At 49.4% G+C, this 27,576-nt stretch overlaps 1 protein-coding gene across 1 annotated transcript in view; it reads left to right on the top strand.

Annotated features, from left to right (window-relative positions):
• Positions 1 to 861: 861 nt before the first annotated feature.
• Positions 862 to 27,576, top strand: part of LOC311231423 (pyroglutamyl-peptidase 1-like) — a 45,727-nt gene continuing 19,012 nt past the window's right edge. The window contains exons 1-2 of the mRNA XM_084318002.1: positions 862 to 956; positions 26,216 to 26,268. Of these exons, the coding sequence (XP_084174128.1) occupies positions 923 to 956; positions 26,216 to 26,268 (87 nt within the window). The 5' untranslated portion in view covers positions 862 to 922. The remainder of the gene's footprint in view (positions 957 to 26,215; positions 26,269 to 27,576) is intronic.

Below are 27,576 nucleotides of genomic sequence, written 5' to 3'. Positions count from 1 at the left end.
CCAACCCCCCCCCCCCCTCCCCACCTCCAATGTACAGCCCTCACCCAACCCACCCAACCCCACCCCACCAACCTCCTCCAATGTACAGTTTCTACGCCAAATGTATATACACTCCTTTTCTGGACACTTTTGTATCACAAACAGTACTGTATTTGCAAATCTGATATGTCATAAATGTATAGATGTAGCAGTACTGTCTATCTGTATGTCATGTATGTCATATATGTTATGATGAATTGAAAATGGGGGACCCTGATGTAAACAAGACGAAAGTCTTTCTCTGGTCTGCATCCCCTTAACAATTGTATTGAGATGTACTGTACTGTACCCATTCTGCAATCTGTTAATAAACTTTTCAATCAATCAATCAATCAAGTGTCCTACGTCATCACGTTACATGCCACACGCAGGGCTTTGGAGAAGTGTCCTACGTCATCACGTTACATGCCACACGCAGGGCTTTGGAGAAGTGTACTACGTCATCACGTTACATGCCACACGCAGGGCTTTGGAGAAGTGTCCTACGTCATCACGTTACATGCCACACGCAGGGCTTTGGAGAAGTGTCCTACGTCATCACGTTACATGCCACACGCAGGGCTTTGGAGAAGTGTCCTACGTCATCACGTTACATGCCACACGCAGCTACACGCAGGTCTTTGGAGAAGTGTCCTACGTCATCACGTTACATGCCACACGCAGGGCTTTGGAGAAGTGTCCTACGTCATCACGTTACATGCCACACGCAGGGCTTTGGAGAAGAACAGACTTCAGTCCGAAGTGAGAGGAGCAGTCAGCTGTTGAAGCTCACTGGGCGACTCGGTGGTTAAGAACAACAACAACAACACACACCTCAGCGGCCTTACATTCTATTATAAAATAAATAATAATCAAGAAACAGTCCTCTATCACGGGCTAGAAGATGGATAATAGTAAACGGACAGTGGTCGTAACAGGTTAGTACAGAGTTTACTTGCTGGACGTGATTCTCTCTCTTCCTGTATGTGGACGGACTTACTAGCAGGTCGTCAAGTGTTGAACACCGTGATGTAAACTGTTGCAACAACAACCAGGTAGCTGCGGCCGCACGAGGCACGACGGGCTCGGGTTGTTACTGGCTCCAGTACAGGATGCACGAGCCGGGTCCCTTCTCACTGGGCAGGAGGGGGTCGACATTTGTTTATTCTGGACCCATAGTTCCTCTGTAGCACATTACTACTGATGTTCCTGTCCTCTGCTCTGCGGGACCCAGGGGCTTCAGACACCCCTCTTTATCTAATACAAACATTACACATCTGAAATAAAAAATAAAAAACTTAGCCTGTATTATTTAGCTAAAAACACTCTTTAACTTTTAACATTCAAAACGTTTTTCTGCACCAGACACAAAACAAAAGGCTGATAAAAGATGTGTTAGATAGACAGCCTGGGAACGGGGGGGGGGGGCTCACAATAGAGAGCTGGCTGGCAGGCAGCTGCCGGACCCCCCCCCCCCCATCAGACAGAGTGCTCCCCGGACCCCTCACTCCCCCCCCCCCCCCCCCCCCCCATCAGAGCGCTCCCCCGGACCCCTCACTCCCCCCCCCCCCCCATCAGACAGAGCGCTCCCCCGGACCCCTCACTCTCCCCCCCCCCCCCCCCCATCAGACAGAGTGCTCCCCCGGACCCCTCACTCCCCCCCCCCCCATCAGAGCGCTCCCCCGGACCCCTCACTCCCCCCCCCCCCCATCAGACAGAGTGCTCCCCCGGACCCCTCACTCCCCCCCCCCCCCCATCAGAGCGCTCCCCCGGACCCCTCACCCCCCCCCCCCCATCAGAGCGCTCCCCCGGACCCCTCACTCCCCCCCCCCCCCCCATCAGACAGAGCGCTCCCCCGGACCCCTCACTCCCCCCCCCCCCCCCCATCAGACAGAGCGCTCCCCCGGACCCCTCACTCCCCCCCCCCCCCCCATCAGACAGAGCGCTCCCCCGGACCACTCACTCCCCCCCCCCCCCCATCAGAGCGCTCCCCCGGACCCCTCACTCCCCCCCCCCCCCCCCCCATCAGACAGAGTGCTCCCCCGGACCCCTCACTCCCCCCCCCCCATCAGAGTGCTCCCCCGGACCCCTCACTCCCCCCCCCCCCCCATCAGACAGAGCGTGTTAAACGGAGTGCGTTGCGGTGGCGATTGAATAGAACTCAATGGACTCATTGATCATCTTTAGCCTCTGGCATATTTATTTATCAGGCGGGGCGAGATGCGGTCGTAGTGCCGCTATATATATCAACACCAATCATTGACAAATAATAGACCGGAACAGGAATGGAAAGGAAACGTCAGTGACGTCACATACTGGATTTACTACATCGCCCTCTGTAGAACACAAATGAGCAAGGGCGCACATAATAATAATAATATATTTAACACCCCCACTCGAACTTAGCTTATTGTGGTACAAAACAAATATATATATATATATATATATTCTCCCTCTTTGGCCTTCAATACAAAATAAACAACAACAACAAAAAAAACATATTGGCACATCCATGCTTTTCTTTCACTCTAACTAAGTGCCAAACAAATACTGAGCAAACTTCTTCAGTTGTAGCTTAGTGGCTGGTTTTGTCATCACATCAGCAATCATGTTGTCAAGGACAATATTCCAAACATATCCTCCCACTATTCACAGTTTCTCTTATGAAGTGATATTTTATATCAATATGTTTACATCTTTGCCTGTTTACAGGATTCCTGGCTAGTGCAATAGCTCCTTGGTTATCATCATAGACCTTGGTTTGTGCATACTGACATCCATCAATACTGTAACTGAGGGGTACAATTCCCTGACTGTATTACATAAGTATGGTATCTGTTGTAGCCAATTTAATGATTTTCTGTTTTTATGTTACTGTATGAAGGCACCGTGTCATCATGAAAGTGTTGACCAATTAGCAGGCAGTGGGCTCAGGAGGCGGGGCTCATGTGTGCTCAGGTGCAATCTATATGTATGGGTTCACAGGTGTGCAGCGGCAGGGAATTTGGGTAATATTCACAGGGAAGCCACACTATCTTTTTACCGTGCTCGTTTGTTTGTTTTCAGTTACATTGAGTCAATTTTTGAGTTTATTTTGTATGCTTATATTTGTCCACACCGCAAGTAGTAATAAAACACTCTCAACAGTGACCAAGGAGAAGACATAATTTTATTATCAACAAGCATCACGCATAGGAAAGAGCTTCACCCAGTATTCCCTCACTGGCAACATTTCTTGTTAGGTTGCCCTTACACAAGTAAAAAGATAAGCTTCTAAACAAGATTGTTTTCGAAGACGGACAGATACGGAAGGAGTCAAGGAACAGCGGCCCTTTTCATTGACGTTTTCTGCCGATTCAACCACGATATCAACAACACGGAACAGCACATCAAAGAAATTACGGTGAGACGGATTCATGAATGAATGGAATAAAGTTGTGGAAGGAGTCGCCTCGCGCAGATGGATAAAGGCAAATCCTACCAAGAATTCTATATAAAACCTCCGCCTATTGCTTGACATTGTAAACATGAGTAGCGTGGGGAATCAGGAAATTAACGTTGAAATGGAGGCAGCTGTCAATCAAGATGAAACAGACAATGAACTTGGCAAAAGGCTTTCTAAGCCCACATTTAAAGCTTTGGAAACAAAGATCATGTTGTTACATAAAGAAAGGAACTTTGGACTGAAACAATTGTGTAAAATAGCTAAAGAGTTGGATCAAATGATGTGCTCAAATGAAAATATTTCCGTCATGCAAATTAAGCACAACACACTGTGGAAGTTGGTTGGTGAACCTACCCGGGTACATGAATCACTAAAACCTCTATTACCCGACGACGAAATGTTTAAACAAACAGAATGGTTTCAAGGTCACCTGCACAATGTTAATCAAATCATTGACAAAATGGAGAAATGGGTGTGTGCTAATAGGGAGCAGTGCATGCCCACACAAGTTGATGACAATGATTACGAATTCAATGATGTGCCCAATGCAACTGAGGGTGTGGTTGACACAAAGAACAATGCTGTTTCGAGTACAAATGAGGTTCTGAATAACAACGGTTCAAATAACAATGCTGTGTCCTATACAAACGAGGGTCTTGATAATGATGGTTCAAACGTCAACTTTGTGTCAAATGAAAACGAGGAGGTGAATAGTATTGGGCCAGATGACAGTGTTTCCAATACGGGTAAATCAAGGGTGTCACGTGGTAGTTCTACCCGACACTCAATGTCATCAAACATTTCCGCATCCATATTGGCACAGGCCGAGGTGGCGGCACTCGTGGTATTGGAAATGGCGTTAAAAGAAAGTCATGAAATGGAAGCTCAGGAGGTACAATTAAAAGCACAAATGGAAGCCCGGGAGGCACAAATAAGAAAAAAAAGACAATTGCTTCAAATACAAAGTCAAATTGCTGCTCAGACAGCTAAGGTAAATGTTCTCAGGAACAGAGGGTCTGACATTGAAAGCAGAGTTACAGATGGAATGAACTCTTATGCATCAAAAGAAAAGGCTGTTCTCAACCCCTCTGCTGTACAATTCATTCCATCAATGTCGGATTGTCATGTCAGCTATCCACCAATAAGAGGGAGTGAACCTGCAATGACAATTGATGCACAGCCAGTGGATTCAGCACAGCAATACAGATTTCCGCCAACAGGAGGCAGCAAACCTGCAGGACCAACTCAATCACACCAAAAGCTATATAAGCAGCCCAGCACTGTAGCCACTCGGCACAAGGAAATCAGTTCTCATGGAACCCAAACAAAACCAAGTGCCTTCACTGCAAGCATGCCACAGCGATCTCAACACCTACCTCCTGCTGTGTGTTCACCGCAGCAACCCAGTCAAAGCAGTGAGGATCAAGGCAATATCTTCACGATCATGCAGAAGCAAAATGACATTACAGCATTACTTGTGCAACAGCAAGTTTCCTTATCATTACCCCCCAGGGATATACCAATCTTTGATGGAAACCCTTTTGAATACAACACATTCATTAGAGCCTTTGAACATGGAGTGGAAGGAAAGGTTGTTAATAGTGTGGACTGCTTGTACTACCTGGAGCAGTACACTAGAGGGCAACCTAAAGAGCTGGTAAAGAGCTGTCAACATATGCCATCCGACAGGGGGTATCACAAGGCAAGAACTCTTCTGCATGAACGTTTTGGAAATGAGCAGAAAATAGCCACTGCATATATGGAGAGAGCGTTTGGATGGGTACCTATAAAATCAGAAGATATCAAGGCTTTGCAAGCATTTTCGCTGTTTCTACGCATCTGTTGTAATGCCATGGAAGACATCAGCTATATGTCTGAGATGAACATGCCATCAAACCTACGGGCAATAATTATGAAGCTACCTTACAAACTCAGGGACAGATGGAGAAACATCGCTTTTGAATACCAGGAGAGACACCATCGTCAAGCAGGTTTCAGTGAAGTTGTCACCTTCATTGAAAGACAAGTGTCTATCGCATCTGACCCACTGTACGGGGACATTCTAGACACTGTTGTCTCAATGTCAAAGTTAAAGATTGGAAACAAATCTTCACAAGGACGCCTGCAGGAGAGAGGAAGCAGTTTTGCTACTTTTGTGGCACCCGTTGAGTTTGACAAACCAATAAGAGAATCCTGCCTGCTATGTGAAGAGGGTCACAGTGTGGAAACATGTTTTAAAATGGAGAAGAAGCGGCATTGTGAGAAAATAGACTTTCTAAAAAGAAAGGGTGCCTGCTTTGGATGCTTACATGTCGGGCACATAAGTTCACAGTGCCATAGTAGGTTGTTTTGTAAAATATGTAACCTAAGACATCCTACCATTATCCATATTCATGAAAGGGAATGGCAAGAACTAAGATCACGACAAGATGGCACACGAGATGAAAACGGAATGAGTCAAGTCACCACTCCCAAAACTTGTGGCCACATAGGGGCCGAAGCACAAAATTGCGTCTTGTCTATTGTACCTGTCAAAATCAAGGCAAAGAAAGGCAATACAGTCTTAGAAACCTATGCATTCTTAGACCCCGGCAGTTCATCCACTTTCTGCTCTGAGCAACTCATGAGGAAGCTCAACTTGACAGGAAGGAGCACTAGATTCCTGATGAAAACAATGAACCAAGAAAACTTCGTCAACAGTCAAGTCATTTCAGGACTAGAGGTTGCAGCACTAAACAGTGACACCTACATTGAATTGCCTGATGTGTACACCCAACACAAGATGCCTGTGACTCGCTCTAACATCCCGCGACAGAAGGACTTATATGCTTGGCCATATTTAAACACTGTGGAAATTCCTGCTATTGACGCTGACGTGGAGTTGTTGATAGGAACTAACACTCCAGACGCAATGGAGCCATGGGAAGTGATAAACAGCAGGGGTAAAGGACCTTACGCTGTTAAAACTCTGTTGGGATGGGTTGTTAACGGACCGTTGAGAGAAGGCGGTGACGGTGGGATTGGCTGCCCCACGGTCACAGCCAACCGCATTTCCATTGCTCAGATAGAGGAATTGTTGGTTGAACAATACAACCATGATTTCAATGAGAAATCAACAGCAGACAAGCCAGAAATGTCCATAGAAGACCTCAAGTTCATGCAGATTGTCAATACTTCAGCCGAACTAAAGAATGGACATTACTGCTTGCCATTGCCTTTTAGAGAGGACAACGTTGTTATGCCCAACAACCGCCACCTTGCTGAGCAAAGAGTCCTTGGCCTAAAAAAGAAATTAAATAAAAACCCTATCTTCAAAGAAGAATATACTAACTTTCTCAATAACGTCATAAGCAACGGCTATGCAGAGAGAGTGCCAGAGCACCAGTTGGAAGGAAAAGAGGGAAAGGTGTGGTATATCCCTCACCACGGGGTACACCATCCTAAAAAGAAAGACTTACGAGTGGTTTTCGACTGTACAGCAAGCTACAAGGGAGTGTCACTCAACACCAAGCTATTCCAGGGACCCGACTTGACAAATTCCCTGCTTGGAGTTCTCACAAGGTTTCGCCTAGACTCTGTAGCAATTATGGCTGATGTAAAGGCTATGTACCATCAAGTCCACGTGGCAAAGCGGGACGTGGATTTCCTTCGCTTCCTCTGGTGGCCAGGAGGTGATCTAACACAGCCACTCACTGAGTACAGAATGACTGTCCACCTGTTTGGTGCAGTATCATCACCCAGCTGTGCTAGCTTTGCCCTCAGGAAAACGGCTGAAGACAACAAAGCAGACTTCCCAGTCCACGTAACGGATACCATCCAGCACAACTTCTATGTGGATGACTGCCTGAAATCTGTGTCCTCAGAGGCAGAAGCCATATCCTTGGTTACAGACCTTACCGCCGTATGCCAGTTGGGAGGTTTCCAATTGTTGAAGTGGATGAGCAACAGCAGATCTGTGTTGGAAACCATTGATGTTGAAAAAAGAGCCAAGAACGTAAAGGAACTGGACTTCGACAGGGACAGCCTTCCTGTCGAGAGAACCCTAGGACTGCAATGGTGTGCAGAAACTGACACCTTTAGGTTCAAAATGTCAGTTCAGGACAGACCATTCACAAGGCGAGGTCTTTTGTCTGTCGTCAGCTCAGTCTACGACCCTATTGGGTTTCTAGCACCCTTCACATTACCTGCCAAGATGTTGCTGCAAACTTTATGTAAACTGGACTACAGTTGGGATGAGCGTATTCCTCAAAAGTATCAGTTACAATGGGTGGGGTGGCTAGAGGATTTGAAAAGACTCAGCACCTTTAGTGTGCCAAGATGCTTTCAACCCAAAGATTTTGGACAGCTCACAGGTGCCAGATTACACCACTTCTCTGACGCCAGCGAGAATGGCTATGGCACAGTTTCATACTTGAGGCTGCAAAACAATAATGAGAAGGTTCACCTGTCTTTTGTTCTAGGAAAAGCACGGGTTGCTCCTTTAAAGAGTGTGACAATTCCAAGGATGGAACTGACAGCTGCTGTACTGGCAGCAAGAGTTGACAGGCTCCTGATATCAGAGTTACAACTGGAACTGGAAAACTCGACCTTCTGGACAGACAGCACAACGGTGTTAAAATACATCAGAAATGAAACAAAGCGCTTTCACACCTTTGTTGCTAATCGGATTGCTGCTAGAGAAGCTACAGATATCTCACAGTGGAGGTACGTTGACACAAAACGGAACCCAGCAGACGAGGCCTCCCGCGGGGTGAAAGTTGAACACATTCTCACCTGCAGTAGATGGATCCACGGCCCGGAGTTCCTTTCCAAAAGTGAGGAAGAGTGGCCTGTTAACATTATGGATACAAGTTCCATCAACAGTGATGACCCAGAGGTCAGAGGAGAGGCCTCAGTTAACGCTGTCATCATCAACGACGCACCACAAGCAACAAATCAGCTGATAACTTACTTCTCCTCATGCAACAGACTTAAGACCTCAGTTGCGTGGTTTCTTCAGCTAAGGAAGACGCTGCAGGTGCTGCTTCAAAGGAGAAAAGAACTACAAGCTGCTCTGTGCAGCACCGAGTTTGACATAACTCACAAGAACAAAGTGGAAGAGGACATGAAGAGTTTCAGAGCCACAATGGGTGGTCACACCTTATGTCCTGAAGACATCGACACTGCGGAAAGAGCCATCATTCAATACTGTCAAATGGACAAGTTTAGTGATGAAATCACTGCTTTAAAAGAAGGAACATCTGGAGTAAAGAAAGGCAGCCACATTTGCAGACTTGATCCAGTACTGGATCACAGACTTTTGAGAGTGGGAGGAAGACTTAGCAAAGGAGCAATGCCCGATGATATAAAACATCCAGTCATTCTTGCTAAAGGTCAACACATCACCACCCTCATCTTACGCCACATGCATGAACAGCTGGGACACTGTGGAAGGAACCACCTGCTTTCGGGACTTCGCAGACGGTACTGGATCACCAAAGCAAATGCGGCTGCCAGAAAAGTACTCAACTCCTGCGTTGTCTGTCGACGAAACAGAGGAAAGCTGGGCGAGCAAAAGATGGCAGATTTACCAAAGGAAAGGTTGCAAGCTGACTTTCCACCGTTCACAAATGTCGGCATAGACTATTTTGGACCATTTGAGGTGAAGAGAGGCCGTAGCCTCATCAAACGATACAGAGTTATTTTCACATGTATGGCCAGCCGGGCAGTCCATTTGGAAATGGCCTACTCATTGGACACCAGTTCTTGCATTAACGCCATACGCAGATTCGTTTCTAGAAGAGGCCAAGTGTCACACATTAAGTCCGACAACGGCACCAATTTTGTTGAGGCAGAACGTGAGCTGAGAGAAGCTTTAACTCACCTAAACCAAGAGAAAATATCAAACTCACTACTTCACCTTGGAGTAAAGTGGAGTTTCAACACTCCAGCTGCATCTCATCATGGAGGAGTGTGGGAAAGGGTCATTCGCATGGTCAGGAAGGTGTTGACTTCTGTTCTTCATCAACAACATTTAGACGACGAAGGATTACAAACATTCCTGTGTGAAGTAGAGGCCATATTGAACGACCGTCCCATTACGAACGCCTCAGAGGATCCAAATGACCTTGAACCTTTGACCCCGAATCACATTCTTCTGTTAAAGGGCAAACCTTCCTTACCACCAGGGCTCTTCAGCAAAATTGATTCTTATTCTAAACGTCGATGGAGGCAAGTTCAATTCCTCTCCAACCTCTTTTGGCCCAGGTGGGTTCGAGAATATGTACCACTGTTGCAGGAGAGACAACGATGGACAAAGGACAAGAGGAACTTTGCCACAGGGGACATCATCATGATTGCAGACTCTAATGCCCCTCGTGGATCCTGGCTGTTGGGCAAGGTACTGCAGACCTTTCCTGACAGACATGGACTTGTGCGATCCGTGAAAGTTCAAACCAAATATAACATTCTGGAGCGACCGATCACCAAGATCTGTCTTCTTTTGGAAGCTGATTAGATTAGTAACCATTTTTTCCCTTTGGACATAGGAGAAGTTTCCATGATCATAAAGATCTACTTTCTATTGGACACTGAGTAGACTGAAGCCACTTTTCTATTACTGGGGTTACTACCCTACTGGATTACACGAACTTTATGGACTACATGACTTTTGAACTATTGCCAAGATCTGTCTTCTTTTGGAAGCTAATTATATGATTATCTGTTTTTTCCTTCAGACTGCATGAACTTTGAGCACTACGAGTTAAATATCAACGCGGACTACGCACTTGGCTACAACCACTTGCATGCATTGAATTGTTACATGTTTATATAGTATCAATTGGGGCCCGGAGTGTTGTAGCCAATTTAATGATTTTCTGTTTTTATGTTACTGTATGAAGGCACCGTGTCATCATGAAAGTGTTGACCAATTAGCAGGCAGTGGGCTCAGGAGGCGGGGCTCATGTGTGCTCAGGTGCAATCTATATGTATGGGTTCACAGGTGTGCAGCGGCAGGGAATTTGGGTAATATTCACAGGGAAGCCACACTATCTTTTTACCGTGCTCGTTTGTTTGTTTTCAGTTACATTGAGTAAATTTTTGAGTTTATTTTGTATGCTTATATTTGTCCACACCGCAAGTAGTAATAAAACACTCTCAACAGTGACCAAGGAGAAGACATCATTTTATTATCAACAAGCATCACGCGTAGGAAAGAGCTTCACCCAGTATTCCCTCACTGGCAACATTTCTTGTTAGGTTGCCCTTACAGTATCATTAAACCACTACTGTCTTATGTACATTACTACTGGCCATACAGTACACAGGTATCTTTAGATGAACACTTCCCACAATGACTCGGTTCCACACAAAACTGGGTTTAGGAGTATTTATTAGCAGCAATGATAGTACATAATATACTTTACTTTGGATGCACTTATAAGGCAAAGGAATGTGCGTAGGCAAATCAATAACGTATGTCCATTCTCATATTACGCAGGAGATAATAATAATACAACCTGAATCTTAGGAATTATATCTATGGTACTCTAGTAAGGTAGCGGGATACTGGTAGGGTCCCTCCGGTTGTAAGCCAGCAAGGGGAGAGGAATTTGTCGGTAGTAGAGTCTGGGTCAACGATGACTAGAGAGACTCCAAGTACAGGAGACGGTGCAATAATCTCTTGATCCACAGACGAATACAGCTGTTCTCCGTAGCATGCAGCTCCACATGGAAGAAAGCTAGCCAGCCTCAGGCTTCTGAGAGGCGGGCTCGACGTTGCTCCTCACAGGGTAAATCCCACACAATTGTGGGTGTAGGCGATTCTCCGCTCCATCAATTACAGGACCAAAGCAAATATAATCCAGCCGAAAAGGGCTATGCAGTCGTCGGTAGGTTATCCAGTGTACATGATCCACACGGTCCTCGTCTAGGGCTCCTCGGGTGAAAGCGCCAGGGTAAGCAGCCCAGCCTGGATAAGCACACTAGCTGGTACGAGGAAACGTTGGTGATGCTGGTCACTGTAGAACGGTAGCCGCACGATACACTATACATAAATAGACTATTACTGAATTAATAGAATAGGTCGAACTCGACGGTACAGCGTTAAACTCTGATACTTCAGTTATTAATTCGCACGCGGTCTCAATGCTCTATTTGGGGCCAAACAGGCCATACTTCACCGCACGTTGTATCGTGGGTGAGGCTTCAACTTATTGGGTAACTTTTCTTCTGTATTCACCTGCGCCGTATTTATACGTCTAGGTGAACAAACTAGTACCAGCCCTATTCCTGTCTCGTATTCTTGCGCAGAGCCGTTCATGTCCAGGCAAGTCTTTGGCGGTGACTTTGAACCAGACCTTGGAGGTATGGCAATGGCGCCTAAGGGAACGCTGTCCAATAGGAGAGCGAAATATTATGGTCTGTACTAGGTTAAAGGGATATTCCGTGTATATGTACAAGGAATACACAAGGGATATCAAACGATATACAAATATTATGCAATATATATCAATCAATAAATATATATATTCGGTTTAATCTGATCCTTCGTAACAGCCGCCTCCTAATTAGTCCCACCTAATTAGATAAGCAGAGACAGATTAACCGCACTGTCCACTACTCAATGTCTGTTGTGAGGGTAGGGCAGTTCACAAAGTCAGGGGGTCATGGTCGTCATCAATAGTGTCGGGGAGCCTTGGCAACTCTATTAGCCTCGCCACGGGCCGGGTGTATATCCGCCCTTGGACGAGCACTTCTGCCGCTCTGACCTTTCCGTCGGCACCGGTGATCACTTTGCTTACGCGGCCGGCCGGCCACATAGCTTGGGGTAGTGACTGGTCGATAATCATGACGACTGTTCCTTCTGTCAAATTGTCTCTTTCTTTCACCCATTTCTGGCGGGTCTGTAGAGACGGTAGATAGTGGAGTAGGAAACTGTTCCAAAACTTGTCAGCCAATACTTGACTGTACCTCCACATTCTTCGGCCGTTCGCTTCTTCAGGCCTGTACACTGTCTGTGGTAGCGCGGGGTCCAGCCGCCCCATCAAGAGAGTGTTGGGGGTGACTGGGTCGACATCTGCTACATCACTTGAGACGTAACCGAGGGGCTTTGAGTTCAATACTCCCTCGATCTCCGTGAGGACTGTCGTTAGGACTTCCTCCGCCACGGTCTGGGCCCCAAGCACGGCGTACAGGGCTGTCTTTATTGAACGTACTTCTCGTTCCCAAGTTCCACCGAAGTGAGGTGCATTCGGGGGATTAACACTTTGAGTGCCGGGACACGTCTTTTCACGTCTTTGCTGGCCATGCTAAAGTTGCCGGGGGACGCTGTACAGCGTCCTTATATCAATATTTCAAAAATCTGCGATCGGATTCATAATGTCCCTCCGCTGGCCTGAGATCCACCAGCAGGACCCACTGAGCTCTCTGGCGGTTCAGGAGCGCCATCTGGTGGCCGATCGGCGCAATCGCCAAAACAGGATGTTGAATAGAGGTTGTCATGACGACCGTAGTACTTCCGGGCGCTCGCTATGTTTCATGTGACTCTGGCTTGTCACGCTACATGGTGATCGATTGCCAATAACTCGATAAACAACATGATTTGGACGTATATACCATTATACAAGCTGGAGATGGACCGGGTAAAAATATATCCCATAATGATAAAATTTCTACTCGACGATGATCGCCCAACGGCGCGCGGAGACTGGGGTGAGTTTCAGCGTGTAACGTTACCTTCTTCGATAATAACTGATATTATCAACATTTGACCCACATTAGATGATTGGTATAACGCTGCCCACGGAATTATAAACGCCCCCTCGCCCATCCGGTCAACATCAGATGACGTCTAGTAACTTCTAGAAGTACGTCTAGTTGGAATTTTTTATATCGCGCTGATTGCCATCAAACTGTATTTCATCATCAATATAATGCATTTGGGGCTATATATCACGTTCTGGAGAAAGCTGCAGAAAGAGATGAAAACATACTTATACATTAGACCATACTTTACTATGAATATGTGAATGAAAAAGTTTAACGTTGCTACACAATGAACAATACATATAGGACTTTGAATGGGCCCTAATAATGGCAATGTAGCAATAGAATTTAAAAAGTTATAGCCCTGCAAAGAAGGGGACTTTCTCCATAGACAAATAGCGCTGGCAATCTATGGTATATCATTAATTTAACCTTAGGCAACCAAAGTGTTAAACTGGAAATCAATCTGATATGGAGCGAGGTGGGTCTTAAGTTCTGGGCCCATAGCTTGGAAGCTCTCTCTCAGCTCTCTTTCTCCGCCTTTGAAGTTTGTCCCGTGATCAGACAATAATATAGACGGTTTCCCTTTCCGCGATGTGAATCTTCGGAAGGCCATAAGGAATGAGTCTGTGCTCATGGTTGGAAGGAGTTCTATGTGTATCGCTCGGGTGGTCATGCATTTGAATACAATACCCCACCGCTTCTCAGTCCCTCTTCCTTTCTTTACATACAGCGGGCCGAAACAGTCCATACCGGTGGAGTGAAAAGGCTTGTCGCCGAGTCGGAGGCGACAGGGGGGTAGGTCAGCCATCCGGGGTATACTGGGCTGTGCTCGCCATTTACGACAGTCTAGACAAGTCCGCTGGAAGCGTCGTACTGCTTCTCTCCCTTGCAGTATCCAATACCGACGTCTGATCTCCGCGAAGACTCTCTCTGCCCCGGCATGGTGCACGTCCTCGTCGTATTTCTTTATGATAAGCTCTGTGACCTTGTGTCGGCTGTTTAAGACTATCGGGTACTTGACGTCATCCGGTAAGTCTGGGGCTCTCCTCAGAAGGAGTTCTGCTTCTTCGTAGTTAGCTGCTGTAATGTCAGTAGTGGGCTGAACCTCTGGGTGGTGCCACAGGAATGTCTTTAGCTGCGCACTCTCAAGGGTGAGGCAGTCGTCTATGTTGGGGTCTGTGGGGACGAGTGTGTGTGTCAACCCACAGAACATAGATTTCTTGTTCTCTGCCTCCTCTTCACTCGCCTCCCGTGGGGTGGGTGTAGGCCACTCTTCTTCCGGGAGCTTGAGGAACTCGGGCCCGTCACTATATAGATTGTGACGGGTGAGGTCATCCAGGGACATTCCCCGGGTGATGGCGTCAGCTGGGTTGTGTTTTGTGTCCACATACCTCCAGCTTGCTGCTTCTGTTAAATCTTGGATCTCTGTGATTCTGACTCCCACGAAGACCTTGTATCTACACGAATCAGACTGGATCCATGTGAGTACGGTCATGGAGTCTGACCACAGGATTGTTCTTTGCACCGGAATGGTGAGTTCACGTTGGATTAACGTGGCGAGTTGTGCTCCTGCTAGGGCTGCGCAGAGCTCTAGACGCGGGATAGATTGTTGCTTGCGGGGGGCTATTCTTGAGCGAGCCAGGATGAAGGCAGTATGTATTTCTCCTCCCTCCTCTCGGGCACGCAAGTAGGCCACCGAACCGTAGGCTACTTCGGAGGCGTTGCTGAAGACGTGCAGGTCCATCTGGCACGTCTCCGGCCTCACTGTGGGTGGGAAGTAGCTGCGGCGTATGTTGACACCTGGGAGTGAGCTGAGTTCTGTCTCCCACTCTCTCCATGTGGAGGCAAGGTGTTCGGGTATGGGGTCGTCCCAGCCCTGGTCCTTGTCCCATAACGCTCTTACAATCATCTTTGCCCTGGTGGTGTAAGGTAGAATACATCCCAACGGGTCATATTGTCTGGCGAGTGTTCTGTATACACTCCGTCTTGTGGTTGGTAGTGCAGTCGACCTTCCCTGCTCCTTGGTCAGGGGTGTGTGTTTATAATGGAGCGAGTCTGTTTTGAAGCGCCAGACTAGTCCTAATGTCATTTCTTGGGCTTCTCCTGGGATGGTCGCCATCCAGGTCTCGCTGCTTGCTGCCTTGTCCTCGGGGGAGAGGCTGCGCAATACTTGAGGGTCGCTGCTGGCCCACTGCCGGAGATCAAAGCCGCCTTTGATCAGGGAGGCGCGGAGCTTGAGTAGGAGGGCCTCGGCTTCTTCTGGCGTCGAGACGCTTTGCAGACAGTTATCCACGTAGAAACTATTTCCTACACTTTGTCGGACCTCTTCATCAGCTGCTGGGTCCTCTGCGACGTGTTTTTGCAGTGCAAACGTAGCACAGCATGGGCTGCATGTGGTTCCGAAAGGGAGAACTTCCCATTGATAGATGGATGGTTGCTCGTCCCCGATCCTCTCTCTCCATAAGAACCGCAGCAGGGGCTTGTCCTCCTCCACTAGTCGCACCTGCAGGAACATCCCTTTGATGTCGCCGCTGATGGCCACCTTGTCTTGGCGGAAACGTAGTAACACGCCCAGTAGAGAGGGGCCGAGTGTTGGGCCGGGCAAGAGCTCTTTATTCAGATTTTGTGATCCGATCTGGTAGCTGCAGTTGAACACAATACGATCCTTGCCGTTGTGGTGGACTTTGTGGTGCGGCACGTACCATGATTCGGTCGTCTGATCGGCCTCTTTAATGTCAATTTTCTTTGTGTCCCGCTGAGATTAGCTTGTCAATCTCAGCGCGGTACACAGTCTCTTGAGCGGGGTCTCTGGCTAGGCGCCGCTCTGTGTTCAATAGATACCGCTCCGTCGCTTCTTTTGGGGCGTGGAAGGTAGGCATACCCTCTCGCCTCAGGAGTGGAGTTGCGTATCTCATCACTCCGTTGACTTTGACTCTCTTTGTCCCCCGCTCGAGGAGGGCTATAGCGTAAATGTCTTCCTTGGAACGAATGTCTTTCTTTTCGTTCTTAAAGGGCATTGTCTCTAGTGTCCATAGCCTCTCGACATGCTGTAGGAGGGTGGTGTCTTCTTCTGTCACTCTGGAGTGGAGGCAGCTAGTGGCTGCTGTTCGGTTAGGAGACCTAGAGAGGGGGCCTTGTAGTGTCCATCCTAGGCGGGTCTCGACTGCTGCAGGACAGCCTCTGGGCCCAGTGTGGACCCGGTCCATCGGGACGATGAGGTGTGCATGGACGGATCCTATCAGCAGGGTCGGGGTGGCACCGTCTATGAGCGGTATCGGTAGTTGACGCAGGTGCACGTATTTATCCATCAGCTTGGCGATGGGGTAGGTGTACTGCGACAGGCCTATGTCTTGGCTGGTGAAAGCGTTAGTGATCCTATACCGTCTCTCTGGCTACCCGCTTGCTGCGATAGTGAAGGAGACATTCTCGCCCTTTATCGTCTTTAGGTCTCTTCTTATTGTCCGAATCGTCATCGTTTCTTCGCTCCCCCGCAGCCCCAGCTGGGCCGCAGCGGACGCGAGGAGAAGGGTCTTCTCTGACCCGTCGTCAAGGACGGCGTAGGTGTCCATGACCTTGTCTTGGTAACTCAATGTTACGCGGACCACCTTCAAGAGCACCCGGGCGCCCCCGCTGCTGGCGGGGTCAATGTACATAACACTTGCCTTTGTGCTGCTTGAGGGTGCAGGCTTTCTTCTGTTACTGTCATGTAGGACGTCCAAGTGGGCTCCGTCACACCGACTACACCTCTTCTTTAAGCGCCAATCGGCTGCCATGTGACTGCGCGCACATCGGTAACAGCGTCGGTTGGACTTTATCCATTGACTCACCTCGTCGGCGGTCATCTTCTTGAACGTGTCACATTGTGACAGCCAGTGTTCCTTTTCGCAGTACGGGCACACCATCTTCCACTTCGCTTTCATCGAGGGGGTACTGTGGTTCTTGTTGCTCGGTACTGATTCTGCTTGGTGCATGACGGTCACCAGTCTGCGGCCATCGTTTGCTCTCCTAGGTCCCTCTCTGGAGCTTGGTGTGCTCCGCACGAACGTATCCAACCGTAGGCTGTTGACTTCTCTCGCCAGGAAGTCGGCTAGGTCTAGGAGGGATGGCTCGGGACCGTTAGGATCACGGTGGTCTCTTTGCCGCCTGAAGCGCTCTTGTCGGGCGGGCGGAAGCTTCTCTAAAATCCTCTCGACATTAGAGTTTGCGTGCAGTTCGTACATACCCTTTTCCTTTTGCGCCCCCAGCATCCCTACCAGGGATTGTACCTTGATAGACAGGTCATCTAGTGAGCGATTGTCTGTGGCTGGGGGTAGACGGTCAATATTCCTTATCTCTTGTATTACGTAGTCCCATATGCGTCCATATCTTTGGTCGAGTGCTGCTAGAGCCGCGGTGTATGGGGTAGTAGAGGTGGAATATGCCAGCGCTATATTGTGCGCTCGGGGCACCTTGAGGTGCTTGAGTAGGATAGCATATTTGTACGGTTCATCAGCTACATCGGACATCATTGTCTCTAAGCACATTCGTAGCTCTGTGTACTGTGCTCTGTTCTCATGTGTGAAGTCCGGGAACGTCGGTGTGCCAAGGTACGATGCCATGGATGGCTGGCACATCGGTGAGCGTTGGAGGAGAGGCCTCCTAGGCGAGTCTCCTCTTACGTGTCGTGGTGGGCTGGTACCTGCTGGGTACCAAGGCCCGCGTACCCAGGTGCTGTTCCTCGGGGCTGGTCGTGCGTCAAGCTCACCCGTGAATTGAGTCGGGGGTCTGTAGCGCAGAGCCGCGGGGGTAAAGTCTGGGCTGTACTGGACCTCCTGGTCCTGTGGAGTACTGTGATGCTGTTGGGCTTGACTCTCCTCCTCTCCCTCTTCTTCTTCCTCGGGCAGGTCATCTAGATCCTGTAGTCGTCTATTTAGCCTCTCCGCGGTATAGACCGGTTCTTCCCTGTAGCTGGGTCTCGCTTGGACCGGTCGGGGAAGGGGTTCGGAGAGGGGTATAGGCTCTCTCTGGTGGTCGGGCTCAGGGTCGCTTGATCGGGTAGGGGAGGGTGCCCTTGACCCTTGTCTTGACGAGGCCCTGGAGCCCCGTGCGGAGGGAGGGGGGGTTGCCCTGGTAATCAGCTGCTCCATTATCTGCGCTTGTAATCGGTCGCGCTCGGCTTTGCGCTTGGTGAGAGCGAGGTCGCGCTCTGCTTCTCGTTGGGCACCGGCGGCGGCGCGCTGGGCGGCGGCGCGCTGGGCTTCGGCGGCGGCGCGCTGGGCTTCGGCGCGGTCTCTTCCCATATTCTCTTCCGTCTGGAGGCGTCTAATCTCTAGGCGTATGCGGTCTTCGTCACTCCGTTGCTGCGCTTGAAGGCGTTCTCTTTCCATGGAAGAATGTTCGCGCTCGCTAAGCGTCTGTGCTTGGAGTCGATCGCGCTCGGTTGAGGCTGCCAGGCTGGCGATGAAGGCCTGCGCCAGCATCTTGTCCGCCTCGCTGGGGGAAGACGCTGGTTGAGGTGATCTGCTCCTGGTAGTACTCGTTGGAGATCCGTTCTCCTGTGGCGTATCGAGGAGATCCATCTCCCGGGTGCGCGTCCCTTCTTGTGGTGGGTCGGGTTCCATCCCTGGAGGGCTTTCTTTATCCTGGAGCTCTCCGGGGACTACTTCTTCAGACTTGGCGGGGGGTAAAGTCATGTCAGGTCCCTCCTGGTCCCCACCGTGAGCTTGGTCAGTTACGTTAGAACCCACTAGGGTCTCTACTGGCGGGGTAGCCTGGTCGGTAGGGTCAGACATAATTTTACTATCTACTTTTTCCGGTTGTAAGCCAGCAAGGGGAGAGGAATTTGTCGGTAGTAGAGTCTGGGTCAACGATGACTAGAGAGACTCCAAGTACAGGAGACGGTGCAATAATCTCTTGATCCACAGACGAATACAGCTGTTCTCCGTAGCATGCAGCTCCGCATGGAAGAAAGCTAGCCAGCCTCAGGCTTCTGAGAGGCGGGCTCGACGTTGCTCCTCACAGGGTAAATCCCACACAATTGTGGGTGTAGGCGATTCTCCGCTCCATCAATTACAGGACCAAAGCAAATATAATCCAGCCGAAAAGGGCTATGCAGGGAACGCTGTCCAATAGGAGAGCGAAATATTATGGTCTGTACTAGGTTAAAGGGATATTCCGTGTATATGTACAAGGAATACACAAGGGATATCAAACGATATACAAATATTATGCAATATATATCAATCAATAAATATATATATTCGGTTTAATCTGATCCTTCGTAACAAATACCCTTGAGTAGCTGTTGCAAATACATACACTCCTGTATGGCTGATGCTAAGGCCATGTATTCTGCCTCGCAGGTAGAAAGTGCAACTGTTGGTTGTCTTCTACTCTTCCATGAAATGAGAGAGCTTCTCTCACTTAGACTGGCACAGTACCCTGTGGTACTACATCCGTCTACAACATCTGATGCCCAGTCAGCATCACTGTGGACTATTAGGCCTAGTTCACCTGTATCATTCTTTTTAAAACATAAGCCACGGTCTGTTGTACCCTTAAGATACCTGAACACATGTTTTACAGTGTTCCAATGCTCTTCACTTGGTTCAGAAAGATGCTGGGAAAGTTTACTGACTACAAAACTTAAATCTGGTCTAGTGCATGTAGCCAAATAGATCAAACTTCCCACTGCCTCTCTATACATCCTCGGGTCTCCAAATTTTTCTGCATTTTCTGTGTATTCAAGTTTTGATTCACATGGGGTCTCTCTGGACCTACACTCTTGCATTCCAAATCTGGAGAGGATTTTGTTCACATACCTCTGTTGTAGAGCCATATGGAATCCGCGATCACGGAATCGCGGACGGAATCGCGGAATTGAGCAATAAAAATGGAATCGACTATAATTTTTTTTTTTTTTTTTTTTTTGTGGGACTTGTACAGCACTTTGTTCAACTTTGTCAGTGCTGTAAAGTTTAAACCTTTTTAAATCTTAGACAAACAAAACACTTTGCTTTCATGAAATATTGTAAGCCGTCATTTGAGGGTTTATAAAAGCAGCACAATGAACACAAATCTGTCGGTGCCGAGTCCGACCTCATCTTAAATAACAAACAGCATTGCTTGTTGTAGTTAACAAAGAGAGGCAGAGTTGATTTAGCAAAAATATTTTTTTTTATTTTTTTTTAATAATCGAATTTTATTTTCATATTCGAATCCCATGCCCATCGAACGAAGCTTCGAAGTATTTAAGACAGCCCTATTAAATGGACTGTTATATCTTATTAAATTGTGGACATTTATTCATTCCCACTTATTAGACACTATTTCTGATGGTAAAATGAGCGTACAAAGCAAAATACAGAATTCTGAAATATTAAAACGGAAAAAATGGAATTTGGAAAAAAATTTAATGGAATTTGGGAAAAAATAAAACGGATTTCATATGGCTCTACTCTGTTGTGACATTGTGACTTGACCCTCTGACTGGTTAAAATCTATCCCTAGAAAATGTTTTAATTTTCCCAGATCCTTCATTTTAAACCTCTCAGCAAGCATCATTTTGACACCTTTCACAACCTCCTCATTGTTACCAGCAATGATTAAATCATCAACAAATACAATTAGAATCACTTTTTCATTTTGTTTTTCCCTTGTGTATTGGCAGTTATCAGCAGGATTTTGTTCAAAACCATTCTCAGTGAGATATGCATGTAACAGAGCATTCCAGTTTCTGCCTGACTGCTTTAGACCGTATAGGGATTTCTGTAATTTGCATACTAGCTTTTCTCCTGTTTCTGACTCTATCTCATAACCTTCAGGTTGTTCCACATAGACCTCACGATCAATTGGTGCATGCAGGTATGCAGTTTTGACATCCAATTGATGTAAAAATAAATCTTCCTGCACTGCCTTTTGCATGACCACTCTAACCGTTGTCATGTCAACTGTAGGTGAGAATGTTTCCGCGTAGTCAATACCTTGCTTTTGGCTGTAACCTTTTGCCACAAATCTTGCTTTACATTTGTCTGATCCATCAGTATCACTCTTGAGAGCATAGACCCACCTCGCCCCCACTGCCTTTTTGCCTGGTGGCAACTGGGTGATCTTGAATGTGTCATTCTCTTTCAGTGACTGTATTTCATCATTCATTGCGTCTACCCACAGTCCACAGATGTGACTTGGTTGAGCTTATGGCATCCTGGTAATTTTGTGGTATGTCACAAACTGCTCTATAACAAGAGTCTACACATGTTACTAGTCTGTCTGCTGTATCCTCAGTCACATAATCCTGAAGGTACACTGGCTTTCTCCTAACTCTAGGTGGGTACCTTCTACCCTGACACTCAGTGCTAGGCTGTTCACATTTAGTCTCAGAAACATCACTTTGAACACTTTGACCTGATGCATTTTCCATTTCTTCATCATCATTTCCCTCATTTTCAAGGATCCTGGGGTGTAACTGTGCATCTCTGTCCTGATATTCAATGTGTGATCCATGTGTCTGTGTTTCTTTTTCTTTGGCTGTCTCATTTGTGAACTTCACTAACCTGTGTTTTCTGACCTTCTCTGTGTCTGGATAGTACACAAGATAAGCTGGGCTGTTTTTGTCATAGCCAATAAAAAGACCCTGCTCACATCTGGGATCTAACTTCCCTTTCTCTTGTGTGTAGGCAAAACATACAGATCCGAATTTCTGAAGTTTGGACATGTTTGGTTTCTTGCCTGTGAGCATCTCATATGGTGTCTTCTTTGTGCGTCTACCGTAGCACCTGTTTCTCACATAGGCTGCCGTCTGTACAGCATAACTCCACAGCTTGTCTGGCAACTTACTGTCTAACAGCATACACCTGCCCATTTCATAGAGGGTTCGCCAACCTCTCTCTGCTGTGCCATTTTGGTGAGGTGAATAGGGCGCAGATGTCTCATGCTTAATCCTATTTTTGGTTAACAGTGCTTTGAATTCCTTGCTTGTAAATTCACCTCCATTATCAGATCGTAAACATTTAACTTTTCCATAAGGGGCTGAGTCTGCCAAGTACCTCTCTGTGGCGTGTACTGCATCACTTTTGGATTTGAGAAAATACACAGTCATGGCACCTGAGTAGTCGTCTGTAAAAGACTGTGCATACTTATGACCTTCTAAGCTTGGGGTTCTCATGGGACCGGCTAAATCAGTGTGGACCATCTGTAAAGGTTCTGTAGCCTTTCTGTCCGGCTCCCTATTCCGTGTCTGGGTGAATTTACCTTTTGTACATATTTCACACAGCTGTGCTGGCCTGACTGCACTGCCTCTTATCTCCATACCTTTTACCACACCCAGTAACTTTTGTACATCCTCATAATTGCAATGACCCAATATTTCATGCCAAGTTTGCATGTCATGACATATATTGCATGTATCAAATTTTTTCTGAACAGTTGGCAAATAAAACAGATTACCACTTTCATGGAGGTCAAACCTGTTGCCCTTCTTGGCGATCATGTGGCTGTCCCCCTTTTTGAAAGTCACCGTTGCTCCTGCATTGGTTGCTCTTGCCACTGAGAAGATGTCGTGTGGATACGTCGGCATATACAGTGCATCCTGTAGCTGTGCTCTTTGTTGCCGTCCCTCGTTGTCTAGTAGGTAGATCAGCGCCGTTCCTCTGCGTTGTGCCAACCCGCTGCACTTGGTCCCATCTGCCAGCTCCATTGAGTGGGTGTCAGGCTGGAATGTGTTGTCAAAGCTCTTGAACTTGGCAATATCATTCACGATGTGGGATGTCGCTCCGGCGTCCACCATGATCCCCTTTTTCTTTACGTTGGCTGGCGGCCTCTCGTTGTTTGCATGCTTGGCCATGAAGCATTGATCGTCGTCGTCGGTGTCCACCTCTGCGACCTTTCTTGCTCCTTCTTTTACCTTTTTCCTGCACAGGGACTCTGTGTGTGTGTTGCTCTTGCAGTGACTGCACCACACTTTTCGGGTGCACCTGTTTCGGGGGTGTCCTCTTTCTCCACACCTGTAACATATCAGAGTGGCTTCCCCATCCTTCCTATATGTCTTGGTGCCTTGTTTGCTTTAACTTGTGCTAGTCTTCATCACACTGTCCGTATATGCAGTGCCAGTTGTCCTCATTTTCTCAGACTCTTCATAGACTCTCAGTCTTCTCTTGAAGTCTTTGAATGTAACATTGTCCTCATTCTGTGTTACATGGACAGTTAGTGGCCTAAATGAGTCTGGTAATCCATTCAGAATAGTGGCTACAAGCAGCCCATCACTCATGTTCTCTCCTGCATCACGAAGAGCTGAAATTATATTCTCAGCCCTTATCATGTAATCAGTCACAGTCTCATTGTCTTCCATTTGTATGGTGGTCAATGATTTGTACAGGTTTAGAATCCTGGGCTTGCTTTTTCCCGAATAATGCTCCCTCAATAATTGCAGGGCTTTCCTCCCATCATCGGCCGCATCATGTCTTATCAATGAAAGGCTCTTATCGTCTAGCGCATTCACTAATTGGGCGTAACAGTCTGCATTCCTCGCTGCGTCTGCAGCTAATGCATCTTCACCAATGGGCGCTCGCAAAATCGTGTCTTTTAGCTTCAGAATGTGTAAACGGCTAAGGAATCTCGTCTCCCACAGATCATATCTATCTTCTTTTCCATCGAATATAATCTGCTGGTGTATTGTTCCTGCTACAGCCATTTTCACGTTTCTTCAGAGTTTACTATATCCAAACGTTCGGTTGCGGCTTGTAGAAACTCCGTGACGTGTCTTCACTGTTAACGGAAATCTCCCGGTACTGTCTTCATTCCCGGTTTAGTTAGTATATTATTCTATTCACCTTGTCGCTCTAGACTGGCATTCCTGGGCCCATAACCTGTTAAACGGAGTGCGTTGCGGTGGCGATTGAATAGAACTCAATGGACTCATTGATCATCTTTAGCCTCTGGCATATTTATTTCTCAGGCGGGGCGAGATGCGGTCGTAGTGCCGCTATATATATCAACACCAATCATTGACAAATAATAGACCGGAACAGGAATGGAAAGGAAACGTCAGTGACGTCACATACTGGATTTACTACATCGCCCTCTGTAGAACACAAATGAGCAAGGGCGCACATAATAATAATATATTTAACAGAGCGCTCCCCCGGACCCCTCCCCCCCCCCCCCCATCAGACAGAGCGCTCCCCCGGACCCCTCACTCCCCCCCCCCCCCCCCCCCCCATCAGACAGAGCGCTCCCCCGGACCCCTCCCCCCCCCCATCAGACAGAGCGCTCCGCCGGACCCCTCACTCCCCCCCCCCCCATCAGACAGAGCGCTCCGCCGGACCCCTCACTCCCCCCCCCCCCCCATCAGACAGAGCGCTCCGCCGGACCCCTCACTCCCCCCCCCCCCCCCCCATCAGACAGAGCGCTCCGCCGGACCCCTCACTCCCCCCCCCCCCCCCAGACAGAGCGCTCCGCCGGACCCCTCACTCCCCCCCCATCAGACAGAGCGCTCCGCCGGACCCCTCACTCCCCCCCCCCCCCCATCAGACAGAGCGCTCCCCCGGACCCCTCACTCCCCCCCCCCCCCCCCCCCCCCATCAGACAGAGCGCTCCCCCGGACCCCTCCCCCCCCCCATCAGACAGAGCGCCCCGGCGGACCCCTCACTCCCCCCCCCCCCCCCCCCATCAGACAGAGCGCTCCGCCGGACCCCTCACCCCCCCCCCCCCCCCATCAGACAGAGCGCTCCGCCGGACCCCTCACTCCCCCCCCCCCCCACATCAGACAGAGCGCTCCCCCGGACCCCTCACTCCCCCCCCCCCCCCCCCATCAGACAGAGCGCTCCCCCGGACCCCCCCCCCCCATCAGACAGAGCGCTCCGCCGGACCCCTCACTACCCCCCCCCCCCCCCCATCAGACAGAGCGCTCCGCCGGACCCCTCACTCCCCCCCCCCCCCCCATCAGACAGAGCGCTCCGCCGGACCCCTCACTCCCCCCCCCCCCCCCCCCATCAGACAGAGCGCTCCGCCGGACCCCTCACTCCCCCCCCCCCCCCATCAGACAGAGCGCTCCGCCGGACCCCTCACTCCCCCCCCCCCCCCCATCAGACAGAGCGCTCCGCCGGACCCCTCACTCCCCCCCCCCCCCCCCCCATCAGACAGAGCGCTCCGCCGGACCCCTCACTCCCCCCCCCCCCCCCCCATCAGAGCGCTCCCCCGGACCCCTCACTCCCCCCCCCCCCCCCATCAGACAGAGCGCTCCCCCGGACCCCTCACTCCCCCCCCCCCCCCCCATCAGACAGAGCGCTCCCCCGGACCCCTCACTCCCCCCCCCCCCCCCATCAGAGCGCTCCCCCGGACCCCTCACCCCCCCCCCCCCCATCAGACAGAGCGCTCCCCCGGACCCCTCACTCCCCCCCCCCCCCATCAGAGCGCTCCCCCGGACCCCTCACCCCCCCCCCCCCCATCAGACAGAGCGCTCCCCCGGACCCCTCACTCCCCCCCCCCCCCATCAGACAGAGCGCTCCCCCGGACCCCTCACTCCCCCCCCCCCCCCATCAGACAGAGCGCTCCCCCGGACCCCTCACTCGCCCCCCCCCCCCCCATCAGACAGAGCGCTCCCCCGGACCCCTCACTCCCCCCCCCCCATCAGACAGAGCGCTCCCCCGGACCCCTCACTCTCCCCCCCCTCACCCCCCCCCCCCCCCCCAGGGGACTGGAGCCCCCCATTAATACCAAAAGGGCACGATGCAGAATGACGACTTTTCAACATCTAGGCCTAACCAGTTATACTTCAGTAAACTGACCAATATCAATTTTCATACAATTGAGAGAGTTATAGAATGTGGCGAGGCAGGTGACGCCAAAATGCAGTTAAAGAAAATAAATAAAATTGCAGTTGTGACATTCTGTGCACTGTGTCCTGTTGTCTTGGAATAGCAAATGTTTTATTTTGATACCACCCAATTCGGATATTTCCAATATCGATCAAGCCTATATTTTGCAGCATGTTGAAAAGTCAGCAAATTAAAGAACAGTGTTTTCCAGGTTTCGGACCATTTGGAGAGCACGTGGTCAACGCTAGCTGGGTAGCAGTACAGGTAAGAGAGCACGTGGTCAACGCTAGCTGGGTAGCAGTACAGGTAAGAGAGCACGTGGTCAACGCTAGTTGGGTAGCAGTACAGGTAAGAGAGCACGTGGTCAACGCTAGTTGGGTAGCAGTACAGGTAAGGGTTACCATTTGGAGAGCACGTGGTCAACGCTAGCTGGGTAGCAGTACAGGTAAGGTAGAGCACGTGGTCAACGCTAGCTGGGTAGCAGTACAGGTAAGGTAGAGCACGTGGTCAACGCTAGCTGGGTAGCAGTACAGGTAAGGGTTACCATTTGGAGAGCACGTGGTCAACGCTAGCTGGGTAGCAGTACAGGTAAGGGTTACCATTTGGAGAGCACCTGGTCAACGCTAGCTGGGTAGCAGTACAGGTAAGGTAGAGCACGTGGTCAACGCTAGCTGGGTAGCAGTACAGGTAAGGGTTATTGGAGAGCACGTGGTCAACGCTAGCTGGGTAGCAGTACAGGTAAGGGTTACCATTTGGAGAGCACGTGGTCAACGCTAGTTGGGTAGCAGTACAGGTAAGGTAGAGCACGTGGTCAACGCTAGCTGGGTAGCAGTACAGGTAAGGGTTATTGGAGAGCACGTGGTCAACGCTAGTTGGGTAGCAGTACAGGTAAGGTAGAGCACGTGGTCAACGCTAGTTGGGTAGCAGTACAGGTAAGGGTTACCATTTGGAGAGCACGTGGTCAACGCTAGTTGGGTAGCAGTACAGGTAAGGGTTAACGCTAGTTGGGTAGCAGTACAGGTAAGGGTTATTTTTTGTATTAGAGCTTCATCAGGTTTGCTACTTATTTTGTTGATATGTGAACCTGAACAACCACTTATCAGTTTATCCTTTTTTTTCTTTTTCTTTTCTGCCCGTCAAATCCATCAGCCAGCTATTTACACTCGGGACGTCACAACATTCATAAGATGAGACGAAAACGAGATATGGGGGCTACCCTGGGCCTGGCGGTCAGCCAGTAGGCCTGTATGGAGGCTACCCTGGGCCTGGCGGTCAGCCAGTAGGCCTGTATGGAGGCTACCCTGGGCCTGGCGGTCAGCCAGTAGGCCTGTATGGAGGCTACCCTGGGCCTGGCGGTCAGCCAGTAGGCCTGTATGGAGGCTACCCTGGGCCTGGCGGTCAGCCAGTAGGCCTGTATGGAGGCTACCCTGGGCCTGGCGGTCAGCCAGTAGGCCTGTATGGAGGCTACCCTGGGCCTGGCGGTCAGCCAGTAGGCCTGTATGGAGGCTACCCTGGGCCTGGCGGTCAGCCAGTAGGCCTGTATGGAGGCTACCCTGGGCCTGGCGGTCAGCC

The sequence above is a fragment of the Notolepis coatsorum genome (genome assembly GCF_963971535.1).
Source record: "Notolepis coatsorum genome assembly, chromosome: 7".
Classification (NCBI taxonomy): Eukaryota; Metazoa; Chordata; class Actinopteri; order Aulopiformes; family Paralepididae; genus Notolepis; species Notolepis coatsorum.
Note: the sequence above shows the minus strand (reverse complement) of the source record. Positions and strands in the feature narration are given on the sequence as shown.